Source organism: Phaseolus vulgaris, chromosome 11 (assembly GCF_000499845.2).
Source record: "Phaseolus vulgaris cultivar G19833 chromosome 11, P. vulgaris v2.0, whole genome shotgun sequence".
NCBI lineage: Eukaryota > Viridiplantae > Streptophyta > Magnoliopsida > Fabales > Fabaceae > Phaseolus > Phaseolus vulgaris.
The window spans coordinates 52997414-53023938 of NC_023749.2; the positions used below are offsets into that span (position 1 = coordinate 52997414).

Consider the following 26525-nt stretch of genomic DNA (forward strand, 5'->3'; position numbering starts at 1 on the left):
TTTATATTTTGAAATATACTAAAATATTAATCATTAACTATTTTTATATTATTATTTATTTTTCATAAATTTGATATAAATAAAAAGTAATATAGAAAATTATAATTTAACTCATTAAATTTTCTCATTTTTTTAAATAATGGTAATTGTGTTAAACATTTAATAAAAATTACATGTGTAATTTCATTGTTCTAAATTAAGCGCAATAGCTGTTTTTTAATCAATTTTTAATTAATATCTATGTTTATTTTCCGCTGAATTTTCTACCGGTCACCGGTTGGTAAGGTCTCCAGTTAATTTCGATCTCTCTCTGTGTCTCTCTGCATTTCTCTCATTAGAATCCAACTTCACACATTAACCGTGGCAAAGTTCGCCGGAGAATCGGGTTCGGCCACCGCTCTCCGATGAACGCTCCATAGATCATCATGGCGGAGCAAGGCAGCGCCGCCGTCAACAACGGCGAAACAGAACCGCAACAAAACGAACACCACCTCCTCAACAACCACACCGACAACAACGAGGTAGACAATGACGAGAAGAGTTCAGATCCAGAGTTGTTCTGCTGTTTGCTTCAGCCAGTCACCGCCGACGCCGATCCCGAGTACATTGGCGTTCGCCGCCTCCTCCTTCTTCGGAAGGCGGAGGCTGGAATTATCCGCCGCAGAGTACGCTCCGTGTAGAACACGCACTCTTATCTAAATCTAATGTTTCTGATAATTTTATCATCACAATCTGAAAATTGAGATTGTTATAAGTGCTTGTAGCTTAATTCTCTTTATAATCACCGATCTCGTTCTCTTATATGCATATAATTCTGTTTCTTTATGCAGATCAATCGTGACAGATTTGCATAATTTATGGTGATGATTTGGTTTTAGTGTTTCTGTATATTGTTACATTTTGACTTTTTGATTATAAGCTTGTTGACTTGCGTGTTCCTACAATGTTCTCAATTATCATAAACGATGTTTAAGTACGTTTAGTGCTGAGTTTATTATTATTATTATTATTAGGACAGTATTTATATACAGTTTCAAGTGCAGTTAATCAGAATTGGAGTTTTACATAGGTAATCCATGTTTCATTTAGTGCTAACCACCTTATATTACAAAGATTGCCGAGGTGAAACTTCAATTCTGATAAGAGAATAGTATAAAAAGTTCGGTCTTTCTTCTTCTTCTTATTACTTGTGATAGTGTTATCTTCTGGGGCTGTGTTGTTGTTACTATTTGACTTATGGACATGTGATTGTGTTGAAGGATTGGAGATGCAATGAGAAAACTTATGTGGCATACCGGAATTACATGAGTAGGTCTAAAAACTGGGAAAGGGATAGTTCGCGAGCCCCTAGTCTGCAGAGTACTCCAGGAAACAGGTTGCTGTTTTTTCTTTTTTTACTGGAACTAATGAGTACATATTTGCTTAATTTTGTATCACATAATTTGATGATATGGTTGCTGAAAGGAGATAAAATAAGGAATTAAAGATGCCCATGATTGGATACGGAGCTTCTAAGTGATCTGGATGTGCTGTTGGACAGTAAATTAAACTTTGATCTGTATGGAAAATTTTGGAAGACAGATGTTGTTATTCATTTAAATCTACTTTCTTTCTTCACATATGTAATCTAAAACATATTGACAAGATGATTGTGATTTATGTCTGGTTGTGTAGCAAGCTGGTTTTAGCTTATCTAATGTTCTTGACTGGTCTTTTCTCGGTTATGTTTTAGGTTAATTTAGGATGACATCATATTTTCCAACACTTGTACTTTGTCTCTTATATCAAAATTATCTTAATTTCTGTACATTTTTTCCCATCAATTGTCTTTCTTATTTTAATGTGAATTCGATTCGATGTACATCGTTGTGGTTAATTCTTCAATTTGAGTTTCTGTTTGTAATTATAACCACATTTTATGTCAATGCAGCTTTCTCATTCACGGTACTAGTTTAAATTTATGTTTCCATACAATTCTGACATCAGGATAATTTACTGGTTGATGCATCAGTGGCCGATTTTTTCCATCTCCAACTCCACACTCCCGTTGGTCTGAGGTGGATAGCTTGAGTTCTGGGAGGGTAAGTTGTGTGATGTAGATTTTGTTGCAATATACTTGTATTGCACATACCTTTTATCTTTAACTCTTAATTGGGTAGAAAAATGCCATATACATTAAAATTATGACCAGATAGACATATTCTGTTAATGGGATTTATACCTTTTAATTTAAGTATATCAGAGTGTACCATAATAACTGATAGGATAACCAGCCAGTCTTTTGAACTGGTACTGCTATTGTCCAGGAAGTGCTGATTGTGCTTTGGTGTGGCAACCGGTCAAGTGGGATTCTTACGGTTATTCAGTTTTTTTTTTTTTCCGTTCTTTTAGGAAGAAAAAGTTTGTAGAAGAGCTAAACAAAGCATTCAGAAACTAAACTAGATACATTAGAAAAAGGCAAGATAACTTTTTATTAGTCATAAAGCAGTTAACATTGCCCATAGATGATACACTATATTCTTTACTGATTATTGGCTTGAAACCAACCCTATACTTTGTTGGGTAGATTTGACTGTCACTTTCTTGATATTAGTAAGTTTTGCTCAATGCTTCTTGCTGAAACTACAATTATAGAAGTTGCTGTTAGTCAGTCTGAGTAAATACACCTAAGTTTCTTGGATTGGGGGAAATTTACATAAACTGACTTATTGGTTTAGATATTACATAAGACTACACTAATGAAATAGATAGACTAACCATATATTTAACAAGATGTTACAAGTATACTTTGGGCGTTTGTACTGTTAAGGGATATGTGGGTTATGTTAGGCCATGATAATTGGAGCTTTGTCTAATTGTTTTGAAATTGAAGGAGATCAGTACTGTTTAGCTCATATGCTGTGAGTATTAGTTTAAATTTCATGATCGTTTACTTTTTTTCGTCATTTATCAAAATTGTAGGATCTGCAAAATGCAAATCCAGTACATAATCATAGATTGAGTTTTGGCTCAAGTGTAAGTGATTCTGATCATCCTAGACACCGTGGGGCTGAGTCTGCTTATTCTTTTGTTGGAATGCATTGTATCTTTGACAAGTGCAAAGCCTCTGGTAAGTCTGATCTAAATTTGTCTTTTGTTACACTAATACCAGTCTCTGTTTTACTTTCTGGTGGAATAATCCTGAAAATCTTTATGTGTAGTTACCGTGTTGAAGTTTGGGCACATGAGTTCTGATCTACTTGGTTATGGGGCATCTGATGGAACCTTGACTGTCTGCAGTGTATCAGAGAATCCTTCAGTCATCAAACAACTGGATGGGCATTCCAAAGATGTAACAGGTTGGTTGGATAAACTGTCTTTGTTTATTTGATCTATATTTAATGCTGCATGACATATATGACCAAGTGCGCTAAGGAAATATCACCTAATGTATTATTTTTAATTGGGACATTATGGATCAATAAATCTTGGTCTGCATTTTTTCCAATTGGAGATCAAATTAGCCAGATTTCAGAAAAATACTGCAGCCATTGACTAATTATTCTTGCTGAATTTGTCACTTATTCCTAATGTGGAATTATGATTTTCCAAAATTTCCTAAATTGTAATGCTCCCTAATTTATTACATGACCTCATATGCTTGTTTATTTTCAGATTTTGATTTTACATCAAATAATCAATACATTGCATCGTCTTCATTGGATAAAACTGTGAGAGTATGGGAGATAGCGAAAGGTATTTGCATACGGGTGATATATGGAGTATCTCCACAATTGTGTATCCGTTTTCACCCTGTAAGTATAATTGGGGGTGTGTTTATGCATAAAGGTGTCTTCTTTTTTATTAAGAATGCTAGCCTTCCCATCTCTTTAGAGGATACCGTTGCCTTCTTTAATAGTTGGACAAAACACCGTCGTCTTAGATTTGAAAACTTTAGATATTCTGGAAATTTTATGGTAAATTTCATGTTTGTATGAAAAGTAACCTGTGACTTTTATCTCTTGCTTTGTGTGTATTCAATTTACTAGACTGTCACTCTTATGTCTAAATATTTTTCTAGAAGTTCTAATAGCCACTTTTTACACTAAGGGAAGTGATAAAATTGACTTTCGTATATTGAACATGGCTAGATTTTTATGGGTGGAATTGAATCTCAGTTTGCAGAAGGTCTCAGACATTCATTGTGATCTTGAACTTGGATTTATTTGTAGTTTTTTTCCTCTCTCGTCTTTTCTTTTTTTTGTTGATCAAACCTTTTTTCAAAAAGAGAAAATGGTGAGGTGGACCAGTACTTTTCTCTGTGGTCCATGTTAAAGAATTTAAGACTTCCTCCATACACATTGGTTTTATTTTGAATTGGTTGTGCTTGAGGCTGCAACAAATACAAATATGCTTTGAAGCATAAAATAGTGAGGGGAGGAGGCTGTGAATTTAGCATATAGAATTTTTCATCTTTGTCACATCTAGTGAAACTGAATGTTTTTCTCTATGATAGAGGGTGAGCATGGGAGGAGGGGAGTTTTTTAGTTAGGAAAGAATGGGTAAATGACAACAATTTGCTTCAGATTTCCTCTCATCTACTGAAACTTAAATATTATTTGCAACTTGTCCAATTTTTCCAAAGATATGGTTTCCTATATCATTATGCATGTGGATTTGGATATTTTATATTGGTAAATAATTTTTTTTCTTTTGATTCCATCCTTGGTTGCTACTGAAGCCTGTATTTTTTCTGTATTTGGTGCAGGTAAATAATAACTTCCTTTCAGTTGGAAATGCAAACAAAGAAATCAACGTAAATATATTAATTGTTTCCATTTTGTTATTTTAGAGAAGGAAGTAACATGTTTGACACTTTTGCTGAAGCTTTTCTGTTGGAATATATTTGGTTGTTTCTGTTCTTGCTTGGTAAACCTGAAATGTCTTTGATATGGTGGGGTTGCTCAGACCTTAAATGTTATTGAAGTAGCATTGTGTTATTTGTTTGTAAAGTATCGAGAACTGTTTGTTTTGTGTGGTTTGGTGCTATTATTATGCTCAGACGATTCACAGAGAATGGAGTAAAATGAATAGGGAATAGAGTTACCTTTCTGTGTTTGGATATTAATTAGGGAAGAAATAGGAAGGTCTTGTGGTTTATAAGTGGTGCGCTGTGAAATTAAATATAACCTTTTTATTAAGTTACTCAATTTATGAAGGTAAAGTAGTAAATGCAAAGTTTTAAAAAAATAAAAGTAACCCCTCATTATCCCTTTGTTAGGAGGGAACGGCTCAGATAGTTTGAATGGGAATGGTTCTACACACTTTCCCTTCCACAAAATTTCAACCTCCTAAATAAGGAGAATTATTCCTTTCCCATCATTTCCTTTCCACTCCCCATATTCAAGCAGACTCATAGATCATTTGATTGAGTCATTGAATGGTTGTTTGTTATTCAGACACTGGAATAAGAGAAAGGCAGTGACAGTCACTTCAATTCATCAAATGCTCCCACTATTAAATATCTGTGGCTTAGTTACTATGTGTATTTTTTACTACTTTCCACCACATAAAATCCTCCCTTATGATGTTGTAATTTTTTACTTACATTTCCTTTTACAGTAATTTATTATTTTTCTTAAAAGTGATATGATGTATCAGGTGTTCAATTTTAGTACCGGAAGGGTAATTAATAAATCACTATTTGACAGTGAAGTTACCTCTTTGGACCATGACCATACAGGACTTCTCATATTTTGTGGAGATGGACAGGTGAGCTGCTCTATATATGCACTGCACATGTATTTTGTTTTGTATATCCTAATTGTTAGGTTGATCTCATTTTCTTTAGGTACTGGATTGTATGTGCAGGGATGTATATACTCAGTAAATATGAACTCTCACACCGGTGTATTATCTCGCTCGCATCGTTATCGAAGTAGTAGCAAGCAAAAATCTCCTGTTACCACAGTGCAGTATAGGAGTTTCTCTCTGCTCGCTCGTGGACCTGTGTTGTTGACATGTACCCAGGATGGAAACCTGTCTTTCTTCAGGTTCAAAAAAAGTTTTCTTTAAGTTCTCTTTTTTTAACTCTCATTTTCCTTTGGAGCACTAATATTGGTGTATTGTAGTGTGGCTTTGGAGATAAATGGCTATTTAACTCTTCGATGCTCTCTAAAATTAGCTCCACGTATACACAAAATTCAAGCTTCTTTCTGTCCTCTCCTTTCCCTTGAAAAAGGAGAATTCATAGGTATGTTGATATCATTCTTGCAAACTTCTTTCTCTTCTCCATTTCCTCCCTCTTCCGTCTCTTGAAGGACTTTTAAATAATAATCTGGTTTTAATAACCCAAACTCTGCCTGTGTAAAACTAGAAAATAAGTCGAGGATTATGTACTGCTTGAATTTGTCAACTTCTCCATAAGTATTTATAAGAAAAGAAAAGAAAAGAAGTTTCTCACCAGTGAAAATCAATTAACTTGTGATTTAACTCACAGGAGAAATTTGATTTATATTAGACAGTTAGTTGCTAAACTGTTTTCTGTGTATCTCTCCTCTTTCACTCTGTATATAAACCCATCGTATACTTTCATAATAAGATCTTCCTTTTCTATATCTTTGTTATTCTAATAATTTATTTTAACTAGCAAGAATGTTTACCAAACGAGATTTAAATAATGCCTACAATTGAGACTTCAATGGAAACGGAGACTGATATGCTGCAAGTTTTTCTTAAATACCTTTTACTTAAGCAACATTACTGTGGTTGTCTTTCTTACATTATCTTATACTGTTTTGCCATGTGAAGTTGCTGGAAGTGAGGACTCAAATGTCTACTTTTATGATTTAACTCGGCCCAAAAATACATGTGTGAACAAGCTACAGGTTAGTCTTTTCTTTCATCCAAGGTATTTTGATTTTTTCTAAAAACTGATGACTGTCTCCGATAGAGAACCTGATTATAGTCATCTTTAGTTGAGTTTTGTCTTCCAATCATGTTTTTTTTTAAGGGGATTGAGTGTGGTTTTGTTAAACTAATATGATTGATGTTATAATAAAGGTGAAAATGCATAAAATGATTGTAATGCTGCAGGGTCATCGATTTCCTGTGATGGGTATTGCCTGGAACCATGGAGAAAATTTATTGGCTTCATCTGATTTTTATGGCGTAGTAATTGTGTGGAAGAGAGAAAGAACAAATCAAAACAAATATACACAACAATAGAAGTTTAAAGAAAGCCAATAAGTTCTCCTTCACCTCACCATTCTCTTCTGTATTTTTGTGCTATTATTTTTTTATTTTTTCAATTCTTAATGCAATGTACTTTGTATCCATGAATCAATCACCCACAGCCTCACATGATTAGGAAACCAAAGATATTATATTAAGTTTGTGTGGAAGAAAGAAATTGTATTCTTAGACATGATTAGGGATTTTGTATGCGAATTATGACGAATATATTTTCTGGACATTCTTCCCTATATGTAATTTTATACAAACAATAAATCACTTCTTTCTCACATTTACATATCTCTCTCCTTTTTCTTGGATGCTTCTGTTTGGATGCATAATCCAGACACATTGAGTGATAAATCTCATCTCAGGATAATTAATCCAAAATACTCAATTTTCTAAAATAATACAAAAATATATTATAAATATTTGTATACAAGATAAGCTAAACATCAAATTTATGTAACAAAATCAACCTTTAGAAAATTATAATTAAAATTTGTGTATATATAGCCACATTTTGTTACGAAATTTCCTATTGATTAATAATCAAGAACTCTACTAAATTAAAACAATATATATTACTCGCCAAATTATTGCCAACAAATTTTAATAACTAATATTTAATTTAGAAGTTGATATTAAAAAATACTAATAAAGTTGTTTAATTTCAAATAAAAACTATTTATAACTTTTCAAATAGTAGTTTCATATTATAAAAGAAAAGAGATATGACAGATATTTTATTTAAAAAGTAAAAAATATAATACATGATTAAAAATAGAAAATATAATACTGAATATAATTATTTACATAAATTACTTTTCTAACTAAAATAATTAACAGATATATAATCCGTTGAGTAGAAAGAATTTCCTGGTTCATATCTATATTATTTGTAAGTAAATATACTATGCACAGTTATCTCAATTTTATACCAAATGGTAAATAAGGTATTCTTATATTAAAATATTTAAAATATAAATATATAAATATATAAAATAAAAATATAAAAATATAAATTACTTTTATCATAAATAATATATTTCATTAAGTTATCTTTCTCTTAAAATTATCATTTACAATATTTTTTAAATAATTTATTTGAAGTCCTCTTAAAAATTGTGAATACACGTGTTTCCGCTCGTATTACAGAGAATAATGGTATCAACTTTTAATTGGCTAATATTTATATAAAGTTATATATACTTAAATATAATATATTTTAATTAATTATTCATAAAATAATAAAACTCTCTCTCTCTCTCTCTCTATATATATATAAGGCTTTGAACATTTTATAATCAGTTGATTCAACGTAACTGGATAGTAGAATTGCTATTTGCTACAAACTACTAAGAACACGTCACAAAATTGAACAGTGACATGAAACTTCACAAAAATAAAGACTAAAGGACAACTCATTCAATTCTCGGTAACCCAAGATTGTTCTGAACTAAGATATAATCAGATAATCACAAAAAATATTGTCTACTCATTCTTTTTTAATCGAAAGCCAAATTCTAGCAGGTACGTACAAATAAAACAAATATTAAAACACAGGTGTATGATTGGCAAATAGTAAGCAAACAGGGTTACAGCAACTCAAACAAGTTCAGAAAATTTTACTCACACTCAAATGAAACTGAAAAATAATTGCCTACCCATCCTACCTGACATAGAAAAATAAACAAATATCAGAAAAAAAAAAGTGTGTGATTGGCAGCTTATGAATATACAAAAAATGGGGGAAATGGTGACTGACCTTTTGTACAGAGCTTTTACATCTTCTCCTAGCAATGGACTCTCAAGAAAAAGATCGTTACAGTCTTTGAGAAGAACTTGCTCAACTTCAAATGCTCGATCACCACAATACTCGTTCCATTCAAACCACATTTTTGAAATTAATTCCTTCTTCAAACAAGTGTTGTTATCCTCCTCTTCTGGAGAATCTGCAGACACCAATCGATACACAAAGACTTTCTTCTGCTGGCCCGGTCTGAATGCTCGACCAATAGCTTGGCGAGTAACTGAAGGATTAAGATGAACGTCCAAAATAACTATGCGTGATGCCCCGACCAATGATATGCCCTCTCCACAAGCCTTAATGGAGCCAAAGAAGACTTTGGCATTTGGAGAATTGTTAAATTTTTCCATGGACCATTCTCTCTGCTCATAGCTTGATTCTCCTGAGATTACAAATATTTCCCTGCCTAGACTCCACCCTTTGGTTTGCACGGTTAACCTTTCTAGATATTTCAAAGGAAGCAAATATTGACTGAATACTAGAAGTTTCTCTCCGGCTGATTCACACAAATTTAGCATGTTCCAGAAGAATTTGGACTTCACACCATCTCTGGGATCTGATTTTTCTATCAGAGCATCGAGTATATCATCAGATATATTATTTTCTCCACATTTTTCAGCTAAAGATTTCAGTTTGGGGTGCAAATAGAGAGCACTGCCTACAGAAGATATCTTGAACTTTCCAGATGACTTCTTTAATCTTTCAAGGTCAAGCTTTTGTTTAGGGCTAAGATTGAGAACCACAGTAAAATCAACGAGACCGGGAAGCTCTTCAAGAAAATCCCCTTTATAATAATGAAGGACATTGCTTGTCATCTCGCGCAAATCTCGTATGACAGCCACTTTCCCTTTAAAATCTGTGCCCTTCAAAGTGTTTTCAACGAGATCATAAAAGGTTCTCATTCCTGGTATATGAACTCTACTTTCAATCCGTCTCACAATAGGCTTAGATGTTTCCATCTTCAAAAATTTTGGCCGAACAAGATTTAAAATGTTAAACACCTCCCTGACATGATTTTGATAAAGGGTTCCTGACAGTACAACTTTTCTAGGCGTTTGAACTTTTGCAAGGGACTGCACCATATCTGTGTTTTCATTCCTAGGATTGTGTCCCTCGTCTAAAATAAGAATTGAAGGAACCTTGAGCAAAATATCTTGGCAAGATAATGATGTACTATTGGTCCCATTATCACAGACAATAGAGGAGAACTGTTTGTATCCTAGGAAAAGAACACTCTTCTTCTCCATCCATTGCTTCAGCACTTCCAGTTGTTGACTTCTGCTGTCTGCCTTCACTGTGTAGAAGTCATACAGAGGTATGTCCTCCACCTGCCATATTTGAAACTCCTTTTTCCATGTTGACAATATTCCCTTAGGAAGCACCACTAAGGGTCTTGCATTCGGATACTTGCCTAGAAAACTTTGCATGAAACTGATTATCATGAATGTTTTCCCAGATCCTGGAGCATGGGCTAAGATGCAGCCACCAGGATGGTCACCTGCAAGATTTCTACCAAGAAAATTGAATCCTTCAACTTGATGGGGTTTCATCTGTTTCATGTGTCTAGGGTGCGCTGGGATTTCAGTAACCATGAGGTCATCTCCAACAACGTTAATTCCAAATACATCTGCTTTTGCTTTGGTCTTACAGGAGTCAGAGGCATAAGTCCTTGTGCTCCGTTTAACCTTCAATAAAATATAAAATTAATATGATAGTAATAATAAAAATAATAAATAAGTCAAACTTTAACACTTCCTGTCCCAGCCAGAAGTAATCTTAGTCTAGAATATACACCGTGAGCATGAAAACAAGGTATTATGAAGCAGTTAAGTCCACATGATATGAAGAATCTACCTGCAATATTATTTTGGTTTAATAAAGAGGTTTCTCAGTCCTCAAAGAAAATTTAGTGGAATAAATAAAATAAACAGTTTCTCAGTAGAGGTTGGCAAATTATCAGAAGAGGTTATTTAAGACATGTTGCGATCTGTTTCACTTGTCATTTTGTATGTCTCCCCAAAAATTAATGTGCTGTGCATCTAATTTCAAGCCCCATAATTAAAAGCGATCATAAGACTAAAAGCATATTTTATGTTTTTCACATTCATTGAAGTTTTATAATTAAGGTTTTTTAACAAAAAAACATTAATGCAAAAGCAATAGTCTAACCTTGTACTGAAACTCAAATATGGTTTCAATTCTTCGGTCAATAATGCCACAAACCCGACAAACATAACCAATATCATCTTTTAAAATCAAAGAATGATCGCAGTCCTCATCTCTTTCTTCTTCTTCATGGTCTCTTCCTACTTCTTCATCTAGCAGAGGATTCGCGGAAACAACCTAGTAGAGGGAACAATTAAACTACATCAATGACAAAGTAACCCTGAAACTGCAATTTGCAGGTAGACTTCAACGTAATAAATGATGTACTTAAAATTTAAATTACGACGTGTATACAAATAGTTTTACGTAGCAAAAAACAAACTAGCAAGTAATATTTAAATGTAATTTTTGGAGCCTTACATGTTTTATACATACATACAACAGGTAACATGCATAGAAAATTATTTACATTTGTCTACATAAGACAAAAATTACTATTGAAAAAATATTTAAAGTATTATACTTTGGAACACTCCATTGCCATTGACATCTCCTTCCAAATATCTTCTAGGCCCTCATTATCTGCGGTGTCAACCTGAAGATCCTCTTGCTCTTCTACACCGATATAAACACCTTTATCTCTAGTGGTACCTTTATCCGCCATACTTGTCTCAATTTTCAGATCTTTACTTTTGCCATGATTACGCATGGGAGTACGCGGCCTCTAAAATGCATTGTTCGACACAGAACAGTAAAGCATGTTAGTGAAACAACTTACATTGAAATGAAGAGAAAGAAGAAAGAGCTTGCATCTTCTCATGAAGAGTAGCTACAAATTTAAATCTAAATACACAGAAACTTAAGAAGTTACCTAAATGCAAATGTTAAGTGATTCAAATGAAAAAAGTTCACACAGTATGTTCAAAAAAAGCAAAGGGTTAAACTCATATATCATCATTCACTGTTCCCTTTTCGACATTGATATGTGATTAAAAGGAGCAAAGAAAAAGAATATATAAAAATAGCACGACATCTAGATAAAATATAAATCCAAACACATCCACTATTTCCATTTTAAACAACATCAAATGCCCAATCACCAAGCATAATATAAAGGATCAAAGTAAAAATCATACTTCGTCAAAACATTCAAGTTTAGCGATACATCCAATACAATAATTTCAGAACTAGAAAAAAAGTGAAACTCAGCCAAAGTATCTAGAAATTTAGAACTTCTTTTTAAGAGAACTACGCAGTGTCAAGAAAGTAAGGGATTGAGAATTTTTCAAGATTTTTGTTTCATGCTTCAAATCAGAAAAAAAAAAGAATAATACAAGAAAAAGTCAATGTTTTAAAAGAAACTTCAGCCACAACACATTAAAAAGTGCTATAATTTTGTTAAATCATCTGTTAGGCCTATAAGTCATGTTTGTATATGCAAAAGGAGGGTAGCCAAATGAAGGAGGAATTATTCTGAGATTTTGGGTGGTGATTTGAGTACACGCTGACTTTTCTCATCATCTGATTGGTTTTACTTGCTTGATGACTATTCCATATTTGTAAGGAGATATCTCAATCCATAATTATTTTCTGTTTCTCCTTGGAGCGTGTTACTATTATATTCCAAATTAAAAGGAATGCATATTAGTAACCATTATTTCAATATAGGTAACTCATATATTTAAATTATTAAAAAACTAAGTAAAAACTTACAGTTGTCTTCATCACAACAGGAGATGGTACAACTTCTCTCGGCAACACAATTTCATAAAACGAAGCAACAGATTTTTTTTGTCTATCATCTTCCTCTTCTGAAGCTTCATGAAATGGAACAACAGATTTTTTTTGTCTGTCATCTTCCTCTTTTGAAGCTTCATGAAAACGAACAATAGATATATTATGTCTATCATCTTCCTCTTTTGAAGCTTCATGAAAAGGAACAATAGATTTATTATGTCTATCATCTTCCTCCTCTGAAGCTTCAGGAAATGGAACAATAGATCTTTCATCTCCATCATCTTCCACATCTGAATCAATGTGGATAACAGGAATTGGAGCTGCACTAACATCCTTCCCCTCCGAATCTATGACATTATGATATGTCAAACCATTGTCTAGTTGATCTTCGAACATAGCAGTGTCTTCATCGTGGTCAGTTACCACATTGATCAATTGATCAACAAGTCCGGGATACTTTGCAAAGTAAGGTCCAAGTATCTGCATTTTTCGGGCTACAAGAGCCTCTATCTCTTTTGTGACACTTCCAAATTTCCCATGCTCTATACGAACCACAACATCCGAAATTGCAAATGGATTCGTATGGTCATCGACATCTGATAACTTCTGTCTTTTGTCTCTGTGAGGGCCAGGGGAAAATCCTGGTTTCACAAAATCAAACTATACTAAGAACAGCTCCAGATATATTCCATCATGAAGCACAACCAAATATTCTCAATGCTTACATACTGTACACACACCCCAATACAGTTTCAACTCCAATCACCAACTAATCAAATCAAAACAAAAGAAAATCATAAAATATAATCAAAGCAAAAAACTTTAAAATAGCACCTTACATGTTATTTATTTTATTTTTATGTTCTCTAATTAAAATTCAAGTATCACCATGATTAGCGTAAAAAAGGTACCACCTTGATAATTCACATAAATAATACAAACCTTTCTTAAGTTTTATTAAGCATATTACACAGCTAAAATTCCAATTCTGATTAAAAACACTATCTAAGTTTCTTCCTAAGTTTCTTACCACACTGCACACAAAAATATTAAGGAAAATATCCTCATCAAATCCTAAAATAAATAAATAAATTAAAATAATCTACCAAAAAATGAATAAAATTTTAAAAAAATGAAAATGTTCAGACTCAACATCTAAGTTTCTTACCACACTGCACGCGAAAATATTAAAGAAAATATCCTCATTAAATCCTAAAATAAATAAAAAAAATTGAAAGAATCTACAGAAAAATAGATAATTTTTTTTAAGAAAACGAAAATGATATTGAAAATGCAGACACTGTAAGTGGTTATCAACATTTTATTATGTCAAAGTAAAAGAAAAAGAAAAATAAAAGAGAAAAAAAAAACAAGAAAATGAGGAATATACCGGTTGAACAGTAGCGTTTAGCTGATGACACATCATCAGAAGATTCCATCGGCAACTTTCAACGAAATGAAGAAACTGAAAATCGAAGCAAAAACAAATAAAATGATTACAAACAGAAACAGAACAATAAAAAACAAGTGTTGAGTTTATCCATTTTCTAACAGCGATTGCAGAAAAAGAAGAGAACGAGGGTTACGAAGAAGATGAAGTGATGAAGAGAGAAAATGAGTGTGAGAAATCCAGAGAGAGTGAAAGCACTGAACATTTTATAGAGTAACTAGTGAGTTTACGACGCTTGAGTTTCCATGATCCTCTGTGTCAAAGCTGCAGCATTCATGCAGTGTGAATGCAAAATTAACGGCGAGTGTATTACAAGAAAATGGATCAAGAAATTTGAACAGTTAGATTCACGTGGTAACAAACTTTTTAACTGTTTCATTGGTGTTGGTCAAAAGCACTATCCAATCATGATGCATGCGTGATTGGTGAATAGACGCAGTTAATTGATTACAGTTAAAAAACATTTTTATTTTTTTAATACATAAAATTATTTTTTTTATAAATATTTATAATCTATTCATATATTTTTTTTAACATATAAGTTTTTGTCTAATTTTTTATAATTTTACTGTATTTTTTTTAATAATATCTTTTTATAATGATAGATAATCATTGTTACTTAGTGTCAGTATAACTGAGACTTCAAGTGTAAAGTTGTATAAAAATACCTAATATGAAAGTTTTATAAAAAAAAATCTAATCAAAATAGGGATTTTAAGTTTGATTAATGGTATGATTAATAAAAATTAATTAACATTATCTTATATTTTGAAAAGGGAATTTTAGGACAAGAATAAATGCATATATGTTTAGTGTGTTAAATGGAAAAACAAACTGATTAAGAAAATTTACAAAAATAGCAAAATTTGATGCTTCTTTTTTTACTTAAATAGGATAGTACGTTGAATAATTACCCAACTAGCATCATTTACTCTAATAGTTCATAGTTCAATTTCAGAAAATCAAATTTTAAACACGATTTGGTGTAAAAAAACAGAATTGGGTTTTATGTTTTTGTTTTTTTATTATTTAAAAGAGATGAAAGAATTTATAATATTATATTTTTAAAATGTATTTATTTTAAAAAAATATAAATAAAAAAATTGAAAGTGGACTCAAAATATATTTTAATATAGAATTTATTTTGATATATAATTATTTTTTAAATTAGTACTTTTTAATATATTTATGTTTCTAGAATATTATCCCTCAACATATTTTTTTTAAAATATGTGTTCTTCTACAATTTTTTATTTTAAAATTAATTTTCTTTTATTTTTAAATTAAAAAAAATAAAACCTAGGATTCAATTCCTTACAAATGTAAGTCAATCATCCCAAATTTATCATCCTAAATTTATTTGACACAGTATCCTATTAGGATAAAACAAAAATTAAAATGTGTTATTTTAGAAAGTATTTTAATGATTAAATATATATAGAAACTGCACAACTACTTTATTAGAAAGCGTGTCATAAATGCATAATTTTAACTCATGTGGGAATAGTAATTAATTTGATGAAAAATTAGGAAGAGAAGAATTAATGCTTCAATAGTTGAATTGATTTTTTTTTTCAAATCACTAAAAGTGGCTTAGATATTAATTATTATTTGAGTTTAACATGTTATCTATTTGGGACAATATTAGTTTTATCTCAAGTAATGATTTTTTTAAAACTGTTATAAAAAAATTGATAAATTTATGATATGTAATAATATTTAAAAAATCCCTTTTTCTGATGTTTAAAAGCTAGATTTGTTTGCTTCTCAGCTTTTAATTTGGAGTTCAAACTTTGAAGTTTAAAACTTATCAAAATCAAAATGCATAAAAAAACTTACTATATAGGAGGAAAAGATAATTGTTACATCTTTAGTAAAGTGACAATTGTTAAGAAGAAAACAAGTGTGTTACTTAAGATAGATAAAGCAAAATGAGCTATTTAAAAGGAATATCATTAAGTGATTTTGTCTCTTTTTAAGGATTTTTGTATTAATCCAAAATGACATTAATCTTAAGTTTAATTTGAAAAAAAACTTGTTTAGTCCTTTGTAACACTTTTCCAACATTTAAAGAAGTTTTTCAAAGAATATTTGAAGTTAGTTTTTTTATAGAAAAATTTTAAATCTAATTTAAACTGATAAAATGAGATTCGTATTCAATTTTATAGTATAAAATATTTTTGTATATTTGATCCAGTTTGAATTATGAATTTTTCTTTTTTTTAAAGCTTGAGTTTTAAAATATCTTGTTGTTTTGAAATAGTACACTCACAATCATTGTAAAAATGTCATTATAATCTAATCACATTCCATTGTTTAATGTAAGTGCATTTACTCTTATTATAATTATTTTAGAAACTACCAACAATAATTTCTAGGACAAACTTGCATGCACCTATGATGCTGTATTAATATTCTTAGAATTTTCCTTTGATAATTTATATTTTATTAAATGCATTGAATAATAACTACAGTGTTAAAGGCCATGTATGAATGTTTTCTTCAATGTTCTAATCAATCAATGGTATAATATGGTTTTAACTAACAAAGTATAAAAATTAATAATAAATGATTTTACTAAATAATACTAGTTGGTTTAATCAATTAGATATTTTGCACACACATTCCTCAAACACAAACACAGCAAAAAATACCAGAAAAATCATCAATATTTGAAATCTTGTTAGGGACAAAAAAAGGCAAAACAACATAAGATATGGTGCAACTAATGTTAGATTGCTTAAACTTTTTCAAAGGCAGTAAGAGAATAATACAAGTAACAAAATTCATATGAAGCAAAGAAAAAGTAGACTATGATTGGAACCATTTCCTAAGCTGTTTTGAAGGTTTTTTCTCTGCATTCTCTTGGGAACCCTTGTGTGAGAACTTGGATCTATATTGTTCTATAAGCATGTCAAGCTTGTCTACTACGTCCTTTCCAACTGAATTTTTATTCTTCTTAGGCCGTTTCTTAGAAACCACCTTATGGCCTGCTTCTTGTTCTTGATTCTGCATCTTTCTTTTTCTAAATCCAGTATCATCATCGACTTTGTTTCCTGATTTTCTTCTGTTAGTGGCAGTGGCAGTGTTTTGATCTTCAACTGCTGCACCACCACTTTTCTGGCCATTTTGGTTATTCTTTGGCTTCATGGACAAGGCTTCTGGATTTTCTTTCAGTGCCCTTTTGGTCTTGTTGTTGCCTTTCTGTCTTTTGAACTTTTGTCCTTGAGGGGATTTTCCATTTGCCTCTGATTCACCATTTGTATTCAGTACTGTTTCCTTTGCCGGTTCACCATGCTCCCTAGCCTTTCGTTTTCTGTCCGGCGTGTGAACTTCTTTGTTGCCAGGTTTGTCATTTCGCATGGCATTGTTGTCATCTTGAGGAGCCTGCTGCTGAAATTGTTGTAGCTTCGCCTTCCGAAGTTTAAGTGTTTGAACATTATCAAGCGCGAACTCCACGATCGGTCGATGTTCAGGACCGAATGTTTCTGTTGTCAATGAAAGCAAACTTCAAATTAAACAGAAATTGGAGTACAAAATAGTGTGATCCCCAGAGATGATGAGAAATGGTTGTACCAGGATTATTGTTGAGAACTCTCAGAGCCACAAGAGCATGCTGATGCTCAGAAAATTCAATAAAGGCAACTCCCCTAGAATATCGTTCTTGAGCTACCTTTCCATTCTTATCATTTTTCAAAAATTTTATCTGCAGATTGTACATATATTTTGTTATAAAATTGACACCCTTAAAGCTTTAGAGAAACAATAATTGACAACTTAAAGTCATGATCTACTTAACCAACCTGCCGAATTACAGGTTTTTGCTTGGTAGCTCTAGAGATGACTGCATCAATGCAAAGCTTCTTGAGTTCTTTCTCATGCATTGACTTGGGTAAGTTGTAGACCACGAGTCGAGTTCTCGAAACATGAAAATTCGGAGATTGAAGCTTTGTCTTCTTTTTCCTCTCCAACCTATATGAAATTTCAATAACTATATGTTGAGCACTAACACCAGCTGAAGAATTACACTTGAGAAAGAAGATAGCATTTTAAACCACTACATTTGCAAGATCAGATGCAACATAACATACAGAAATCAGAATAGTACCACTGATGATATTAGTTCGTTTGTTGATCTATACACAAAATGGATTGTGCCAAGAATTATTGTGAGCTAGAAAATATATCTAAACTTATCAAGAGGCCTTCTTTCCAGCCCTCTTTTGATTTTTCCCAACAAAAACTAAGCATGAAAAGAAAAAGGAAAACAAAGAGAAGAACACAATACAACTTTTTTTTTTCCTTATGTTCACATAGGGTAAGAACAGCACATATTTGTCCACTACATAACATGAACCAACTGGTCAGTCCCTCAATGGAGAATCAGTGGTCTATTATAACAATTTGACAGTTGGAAATTGAAAAAGTTGTGCATCCCATAATAACTAAAACCAACATCGTAGATGTGAGTTTAAATAATAAAACCACCAGCACTCTAGACCATACTCACTCTTGGCGTTTTAACATATCACTGGCTGAAACCCCTTCGGCGGCTGTAGATCCCTCAAGAATAAGTCCCTCCTGTTACAATTTAGTAGAATGCAAAATGTTAATCTTATGAATATCTATCAGCTTCAACAATGTACTCCACAAGAGTTACAAAGGAGAAGACAAACCTTTGCCAAGTAAAGATTTCGGTGGTCGTGAACCTCATTTTTTGCTTTCTCCAGTTCCTTGTCATGTGCCGATTTCTTATCCAAAGCCTTTAAAACTTTCAATGGTCTACCCTGAAGTAAAATACCTGTCCCAGAAGCAGCAATAGCAGTTGAAATTGCGGTATTAGCTGCTTCTACAGTTTTAAACTTTAGAAAACCAGTTCCTCTTGGTCGCCTGCATTGAGTAAAAGGGGACTATGAATAATGCCCAGTGAAATAGAGACAGAAAATAACACTAGGACATACTTGGTAACTTGGTGGAGAACAGGAGCAAAGTATTCTACTTCCCCAAACCCAGAAAATCGTTGTTTTACTTCTTCGTTATCACATTCAAAGGGAAGATTAGTTATAAAAACTGTTCTCTGCAAATCTTCTTCGGTTCCGTTAGGATTTGATAAGTTGTTTTTGCTGGAAATTTCAGGATTAGAAGCACCTGAAACCTTTTCAGAATCATCGGATACTTTTCCATCTGCATTCTTAAAATCTTCATCCGATCTTGACTCTTTCTTTTCTTTGGACAACATAGAATCATTGTTTTCAGATGTTCCTTTGCTTGAGGATCCAAGCAAGTTGTTAAGAACCTTTCTTGCAAGGTCTGCTTCCTCGTCAAAATTATCTTCAGGAGGAGCTCCCTCTTCCTCCATGGCACTAGGGCTGTTCATATCATTATCATCTCCTTGACCAGATATTTTATCAACAAGCTCGACATCTTCCTCATCACTATCTTCATCACTCAAGTTTTGTTGTCCTGAAGAAATTGCAAAGGACGTATTATTTAAATAGTTTATATTCTAAATAAAGTTTTTTGGCATACTAAAATAAACAGGGCAAAGATGAAGAGTGAGACTTATGTAAAGCTCCGATAGATAGTATATTTGAATACTAGAACAATGACTCAATACTTCAAATGTTATGTTAGCAGTTCATGAAGAAACAAGTATAGGAATACATTATGATTAATGGTGCACCAAACTAAAGCACTAAATGAATACACAATCTACCAGGGAAATCACAAAGGTTACAAAAAGAATCAATAAACTTTTACCTCAACATAGAGATAGTACCAAATAGAAATCTATTGAACTTAAATTTTGAAATTCCAGAAGAAAAAAAACGTATGATTTCCAACAAAGTCAACGACAATAATTAAGTTTGTAACAACTCAGCAGCATGGCTCCAATTTATTAACCACTGAAGAATTTATTTAAGTTTAGAACAACATAGAAATTAGAGGAACACTATACGAAACATGTATTCAGTTAAGTGTAATAAAGATTGAGCCACATAACAAGAAGCTGGCCTTTTACTCCACAAATCTACCAAACAGCTGACTAACGTAATGGAGAAATTGAGGTTAAAACCCAAACATGTGAACAGTGATAGACTAGTCCCAATTTCTAATTCAACAGTAGAACACTTACAAGCACCATGTTTTAACGTAATGTACTCCATTAAAATATTGCTGGCAAGAAGTTTTCCAAATAAAAATATTTATACCTCATAAAGTAGTACTATTAAATAATTGGTAATAAAGGAGAGCACTTCAAATAAGTATACATTTCTGCATTGAAACGCCAAAAGGAACTTCAACTGATTAAGCAATCCACCTCAGGTATTGAGCAATGCAGGGCAAGCAAAATTATATTTTTAAACTAAGATGAATAAGACCTAGACAACGTATAAAAATTACATAACTTCATTCAATTTCAAAATATAGACAATAAGAATGGCTGATGAAAGTACCATTTTCACTGAAGATAAAAATTACCTTTCTCTGATGCACGAGGATCATTCATTTCACTACTAAATATTTTCTTTGGAACAGCCCAATCAACAGCTATGACTCGTTTAGCAAACTTTGATCCATTCAGCTTTTGAATGGCCTGAAAAAGGAAAATGAAGTTTATATGCAGAACACAAACAGTAGTAGGTAAATAAAATAAAACAATGGTAACAGTTCATACATTTTCTGCATCTTGTTTGCAGGTGAACTTTACAAATGCAAAGCCCTTAGACAGACTGCACAAAGGAGAAGATGGAAAAAGAAAAACATTTTAAGAAACCATTATGTATGATAGCATATTGAAAATCTTAGTCAAGGAAAAGTAGAAAGAACTGACCCTGTGTCTGACTTTTGTGGAATAAATACGTCCCACACATATCCAGCAGATGAAAACATATCTCTTATTTCAGTATCTTTCGCCTGCATCCATGTTTAGTCAACTAGTCAGAAGTCAAGGTATCCAAAAATATTTGATTCAAGTTTTTTTAATTCTATGCATTGAACCTTGAAAGGAAGGTTTCTGATAATAAGCTTCCATTTCTGAGTCTTGGAGCCCTGATCCACATACAGCAGAAAATTGTTAAGAAACAAATATCTCATTCAAGATCATAAACAGTAAACAGTAAACAGGGAAGTTAACTTCACCTACAAACAATTAAAAATCATAGAAAAAAACAACAATAAAGCATAAAGCATAAACAATATGAAGTCTATATTCCACCACCTAATAGATTATTAGATGAATCTGACAAAGTACAGTTTATAGTTACTAAATGCATTCCAACCAGGCTAAAAAATTCTTCCAAGTCCATATAGACTTCCAAACGTTGGGCAGGGTACATACATTTACACAACTCCTACTTTCAAAGACTATATTGTCATGTATTGAAATAGAGACATCAAATAAGAAAATACTTTTCTAAGCCAACATAAGAAACAGAGACTAAAACCAAACTCAAGTGAAAATCCTATCAAGCCTTTAGAAGCAACACACATCACAAAAATGGAGACACCGAATAAGAAAATACTTTTCTGCTCAAGCATAGGAAACAGAGACTAAAACCAAACCCAAGTAAAAATCCTATTAAACCTTTAGAAGCAACACATAAAAACTCACTACTACTAATAACGAGTAATGAATTTTGCATAAAAAATAAATTTAGAGAACAGGTTTTTGACCTACTCAGTTTTTAGAAAATGAATAACATTCAATATAACTAATTAGTACCATGGAAAACAAATTTTAAGACATCAAGCAAATTATGAATACAAAACAAAATGATACAGCTTCTCTCAGCTGGCAGTTATTCATATACAAATTATGTTTTGCTGGAGCTGATGATATTGTACTGATTCTGTTGAGTTCTACGACAAGTACTTTACCTCTCCACCCAGTTGGCGGGCCCAAACTGTTTCCCCTCTTATCACTTTTTTATGCAACTTTGCAACAGAAGCTCGGGCTGATTTAACACTTGTATAAAGTACAGACGTAGCATCCATGGTACAGCCATCTTGCATGAGACCTGGAAAATTTCCATAATGAATTATACAATCCCAAGAAATTTAAAGAATCTTTGAATAAATGATGTAATGTATTAAATCTTGTTCAACGTTCTAGCTGGAAAGCCACCTCTTTGACAATTTCAGTGGAAGAACAAACTTCAACATCCATATCATCACTCAATATGATTACATGGCAAATCTAATTAGAATCAGTTTCACACACAAATTACAAATGACTTTACACCAAGTATAAAACAGGTCAAATCTTACAAAGAACACTAATGCAGCCTGTTTTATTTAATAAAAAGAAAAGAGTGTAGATCTTTTTATATCACTTCTAAATATAACTGACAAGTTACGGTACTAGATAAACACAAAAACCTACTTCCTCTGCATTATATATCATTAGCTGAAAAGATCAAAATCCACAGTTACCATGTTGATCAAGATCTTTCCTTGAAAGAGGGTAGTTAACAGAACACACAGTGCCAATCTCTCTGGCTTGGTTGTGAACTTCTTCAGCCATATCAGAATCGATAAGGCCACCAAAAATAACAGTTCTAGCAACCCTGTCCAAAAAAAATAAAATACAATAAGAAACAGCATTTTAGGAACAATACATAATTCAAATATAAGATACATCCGTAAGTTGGAATCAGGTCATCTCATTAGTCATTTCCACTTAATCATAGCTATGCTAAAATCAACTTCCTGGATTCATCTTTTATCTCTTTGGAAACTAACTGATTTAGAAAGGTTGGATTAAGTACAATTGCAGAGAACAGATAAGTAAATACCTCTGTTTTTCTGAGCAACCACCATCATCTGCTGCATCTTTACAAAGAGCTGATTTTTTCGTTTCCACAGGCTTCTTAGAGCTTTTCTGTTTACTTGTGACTTGTGCTTCTAGAAAAAAAAAACATAAAATAAGGGGGAAATTACAAATGAAAAAAATATAAAATAATCGTATAAACAAATTCACAACCTTCCTTCAAAACTGAAACATGCTTCTCTGTTCCAGATGATATGCTGTCTTTCACATCATCATCTTTTGGTTTTACAAGATCATCTGGTGTTCCCGCTACTACATTAGCTACTACATTACGAAAGAAAGAGGGGGAAGAGAAAACAAAGGAATAAAAGTATCAACAAGGTTAAAATAATTTCCATAACTTTTCAAACATGGAATATGAAAATATCACAGTGTGCTGAGCCATAATTAAGTTAGCATCAACCTTTATTTGGTTTCGACTTTCGTTCCTCACGGGGAGGACGAGGCATTGCATTCTTCACTCCAATTTTACGGCCTTCAACAGATACACCATTCTTCAGCTCAATAGCACGGTTGGCGTCTTCCTCAACAGCACTGAAGATGGAAACAATTAATTACAAACTAAAAAAAAGCTAAGTCACAGATTCTAATTCTGATAAAGTTGAGAGAGAAGAACCATACATTTCAAACAAAAATAGAGACAACGAACATTATGATTATGGATTAATTTACCAATAACCACAACACTGTTATACAGCACAGTCACCATCAACAGAAGACAGGTTTCATATTATTGAAGCACTACACTATGCAACTTGAATATCCACAATAAACTTTGTCTATTTATATCTTGAGTGATTTTCATAAATCATGGTGCTTTAAGTTTTCTTAGCAACTTAGTGACAGGATCATGGAGGTTTACTGAGATACAATAGCAAGAAGAGCATATTCCAGTCCATATTTGAGGACATTTTCCAAAAAGGGAAAACTTTCACTTGGGTACTGACTACTGAGTATTCAAATTTATTGACAGCTTCAGTTGAACTGAATGATTTTTTAGTCAAAACATGAGCAAGAAACCATATAAAAATTAATATCCAATCATGACATAGAGAGCTTATTATTTGGACAAACTTTTCCACAAGAACTTCTGCGAGAGAAGTCCGTCTCATTTTTTAAGAAGTCCATCTCATTTTTTTCTTCTTGTGTTTCTCTCCTAGAAGTTCTTATGGAGAAATTTCTCCAAACAAATCCAGAGTACGCTGACAACTGCTAGTGATAAGACAACCAAAGAATGTGATGACAACAAATTAAACTTTTGGAAGCTAAATATAAACTCACAATTGGACATAACCGAAACCACGATGCTGTGCTGATCCTGTGGATTATTAACCAAAGAAAAAGATGTTAGAGTATAAAGAGCAAAATATATTATACACCTCAGTTATGCCTGAAGTCTCTATAAACATAATTTTCTTTTACCAGTAGAGTTGAACACATATCTTGGAGTTTAGAACAATTTTCTCACCCTTTTCAACTAAGCTCAACCCTCTTGACCCACATACATAATCTATATGCATAATCTAATATACATCAATTACTAAGCTCATGAAAAAAACCTAAACTTTTACCTTTCTGTGTGACCATGAAGCAACGCCTCACAGGTCCAATCTCACTGAACGTCTCCTCCAACTGATTTTACATTTTTTTGCAAAATAAAATAGAAAATATATTATCAGAACAAAAAAACATATTTAACAAGTAACAATGAATGGAGAAGAACAGAGGAAATAACGAATACCTGAGAATTGGAAAAGGAATAGGGCAAGTTGGAGACAAAAAGTGTGGAGGAGCAATGCTCTTTGCCTCCATTATCCTTCACTTTGTTCTTCTTTCCCATCTCTCTTCACACCCTCTTCTTCTTCTCCTTCTTCTTCTTCTTCTTCGTTTCTCAACCAAAAATCCTTGTATCTGTAAAGGAGGAATTTTGATTCAGCATTATACACGATTACTCGTTTATTCGAAAACCCAAATGGAAAAATTAAAAAAAAATTACGTTGCCGCCACCTGAGGCAGAGAGAGTTGAGTTGGGTCTGTGTTAGGGGTTGCAGTTTGCGCTGTAACCAGGGTTTTGTTGAAGAAGAAAAACCCTTATTTTATTAAAGATGTAAAATTTGTATTCTTATAAATTTTTAATTACATGTTTGGTTTTCTAATTATTCAAGTTTAAAATATTTCATTTACCCTTATTTAATTATTACTAACTGAAAATTATTTTAAAATTTCTTCCAGATTTATTCTATACCGCACAATAATTCTACATTGGATGTTTTTAATCAAATGAAAATAATGGTGTTATTCCAAAACTTGATGAATGTTGTTTTCAAAAAATAATTAATTATTAAAATACAAATTAATATTATATCATAACTTAGTTAAGTAAAATATCATTAAAACTTATAAGTTATTTAAAAAATTAGATAATATTTATATTCGCATACTTGAGAGTTTTTTGTCATATTTTAATTGAAATAGAAAAAAAAAGTATGAATGTATTCTAAATATATAAAACAATATGTAAAAACAAGTAGAGAAATACTACTTATAAAGTTATTTTGATAAGTAAATTAAAAAATGATTTATATTTAAGCTAAAAAGAATTCTTAATAAGAACAGAATAAACATAAACATTTATTAGAGTGAAAAGGAGAAAAATAATTTTACTTTTGAAATTATTTATTTAAAATAGAAGTAAATAAATATTTTTATTATTACAATTTATTAATATTAATATTAATTTCATTATTAGCATTTAGTTTATTTTATCAATATTTATTTTTATTGTTGATATTGTTTAATTATTTATTTAGTATTGTTATTAACCGTGTGTTTAATCATGCTGTTAATAACCATTTCATTTTAATTTAATAGAATTTTAGAATATAATTAATATTACATTTTCTTAATTTAGAATTACCGTAAGTATCCATTTTTATTATTAATTCGGGAAATATGTGAAACTGTTTATAATATTTGTAATATTTCATTTTTAATTAGATTTTTAGTCTTCAAAAATATATTTTCTTCTGGTTTTAGTTCCTCTTTTTTGTTTGTGGTTTTCCTTATTTATATTTTTTTTCTTTAAGTCCATTAATAATCACGTCATTATCATGTTATTATAATGTCTTCATTATACGTAAAAATTGTTAATGGGTGTTGTCATAAAAAAGTGTCAAGTCAACAAATTATTGAAGATTAAAATAAAATAAAATAAAAGTAATATATTTATAGAAACTACAAGAAATTATTATTTTATTTGATTTTATTTTAAAAGTATATCTGTAGTTATTTAAATATATAGTATCTTGGAATAATCGTCATTGAATAATTAATATATATGCAGTAAAGAATAAGATTTGAAATTATATTTATTAAAC

At 31.7% G+C, this 26525-nt stretch overlaps 3 protein-coding genes across 7 annotated transcripts; 1 reads left to right on the forward strand and 2 right to left on the reverse strand.

The window, feature by feature from the left end:
- Window positions 1–265: 265 nt before the first annotated feature.
- On the forward strand, window positions 266–7508 carry LOC137826555 (uncharacterized). 2 transcript variants are annotated; one of them, XM_068632560.1, is made up of 12 exons: window positions 266–665; window positions 1260–1375; window positions 2012–2081; window positions 2962–3109; window positions 3201–3338; window positions 3655–3794; window positions 4748–4795; window positions 5641–5751; window positions 5851–6032; window positions 6111–6232; window positions 6790–6866; window positions 7075–7508. In XM_068632560.1, the coding sequence occupies exons 1-12, from the start codon at window positions 426–428 to the stop codon at window positions 7204–7206; spliced, it is 1524 nt and encodes a 507-aa protein (XP_068488661.1). In that variant the 5' UTR covers window positions 266–425; the 3' UTR covers window positions 7207–7508. The 2 variants fall into 2 exon arrangements, with proteins under 2 accessions (XP_068488661.1, XP_068488671.1); XM_068632570.1 differs by having other exon boundaries at window positions 520–676.
- A 1078-nt stretch (window positions 7509–8586) lies between these two features.
- Window positions 8587–14487, reverse strand: LOC137832405 (protein CHROMATIN REMODELING 35-like). The gene is made up of 7 exons (XM_068640565.1): window positions 14418–14487; window positions 14256–14330; window positions 12842–13506; window positions 11652–11852; window positions 11192–11365; window positions 8981–10707; window positions 8587–8888 (listed from the first exon to the last, which is right to left on the reverse strand). Exons 2-7 carry the CDS (start codon window positions 14302–14304, stop codon window positions 8885–8887), a joined length of 2820 nt encoding a protein of 939 aa, XP_068496666.1. The 5' UTR covers window positions 14305–14330; window positions 14418–14487; the 3' UTR covers window positions 8587–8884.
- Window positions 14488–16966: 2479 nt separating this feature from the next.
- Window positions 16967–25249, reverse strand: LOC137819679 (uncharacterized). Of its 4 annotated transcripts, none has more exons than XM_068623605.1 (19): window positions 25156–25249; window positions 24890–25059; window positions 24720–24780; window positions 24430–24466; window positions 23552–23682; window positions 23302–23412; window positions 23114–23222; window positions 22752–22885; window positions 22197–22336; window positions 21318–21368; window positions 21151–21233; window positions 20995–21049; window positions 20799–20913; window positions 19277–19778; window positions 18992–19205; window positions 18826–18896; window positions 18119–18287; window positions 17892–18021; window positions 16967–17803 (listed from the first exon to the last, which is right to left on the reverse strand). In XM_068623605.1, exons 2-19 carry the CDS (start codon window positions 24986–24988, stop codon window positions 17127–17129), a joined length of 2889 nt encoding a protein of 962 aa, XP_068479706.1. In that variant the 5' UTR covers window positions 24989–25059; window positions 25156–25249; the 3' UTR covers window positions 16967–17126. The 4 variants fall into 4 exon arrangements, with proteins under 4 accessions (XP_068479706.1, XP_068479721.1, XP_068479713.1 ...); XM_068623620.1 differs by having other exon boundaries at window positions 23302–23409; window positions 25156–25246; XM_068623612.1 differs by having other exon boundaries at window positions 23302–23409; window positions 25145–25246.
- Window positions 25250–26525: the final 1276 nt, after the last annotated feature.

Coding starts and splice junctions, on each gene's coding strand:
- LOC137826555 (XM_068632560.1), top strand. CDS start 426: ATGGCGGAGCAAGGCAGCGCCGCCGTCAACAACGGCGAAACAGAACCG. Junction 1,376..2,011: donor CAGAGTACTCCAGGAAACAG/GTTGCTGTTTTT, acceptor TTGATGCATCAG/TGGCCGATTTTTTCCATCTC. Junction 5,752..5,850: donor TATTTTGTGGAGATGGACAG/GTGAGCTGCTCT, acceptor TTGTATGTGCAG/GGATGTATATACTCAGTAAA.
- LOC137819679 (XM_068623605.1), bottom strand. CDS start 24,988: ATGGGAAAGAAGAACAAAGTGAAGGATAATGGAGGCAAAGAGCATTGC. Junction 22,886..23,113: donor GGTTGCTCAGAAAAACAGAG/GTATTTACTTAT, acceptor TTTTTTGGACAG/GGTTGCTAGAACTGTTATTT. Junction 18,288..18,825: donor GATATGTTAAAACGCCAAGA/GTGAGTATGGTC, acceptor AATTTCATATAG/GTTGGAGAGGAAAAAGAAGA.
- LOC137832405 (XM_068640565.1), bottom strand. CDS start 14,304: ATGGAATCTTCTGATGATGTGTCATCAGCTAAACGCTACTGTTCAACC. Junction 11,366..11,651: donor TGGCAATGGAGTGTTCCAAA/GTATAATACTTT, acceptor TCCCTCTACTAG/GTTGTTTCCGCGAATCCTCT. Junction 10,708..11,191: donor TATTTGAGTTTCAGTACAAG/GTTAGACTATTG, acceptor ATTTTATTGAAG/GTTAAACGGAGCACAAGGAC.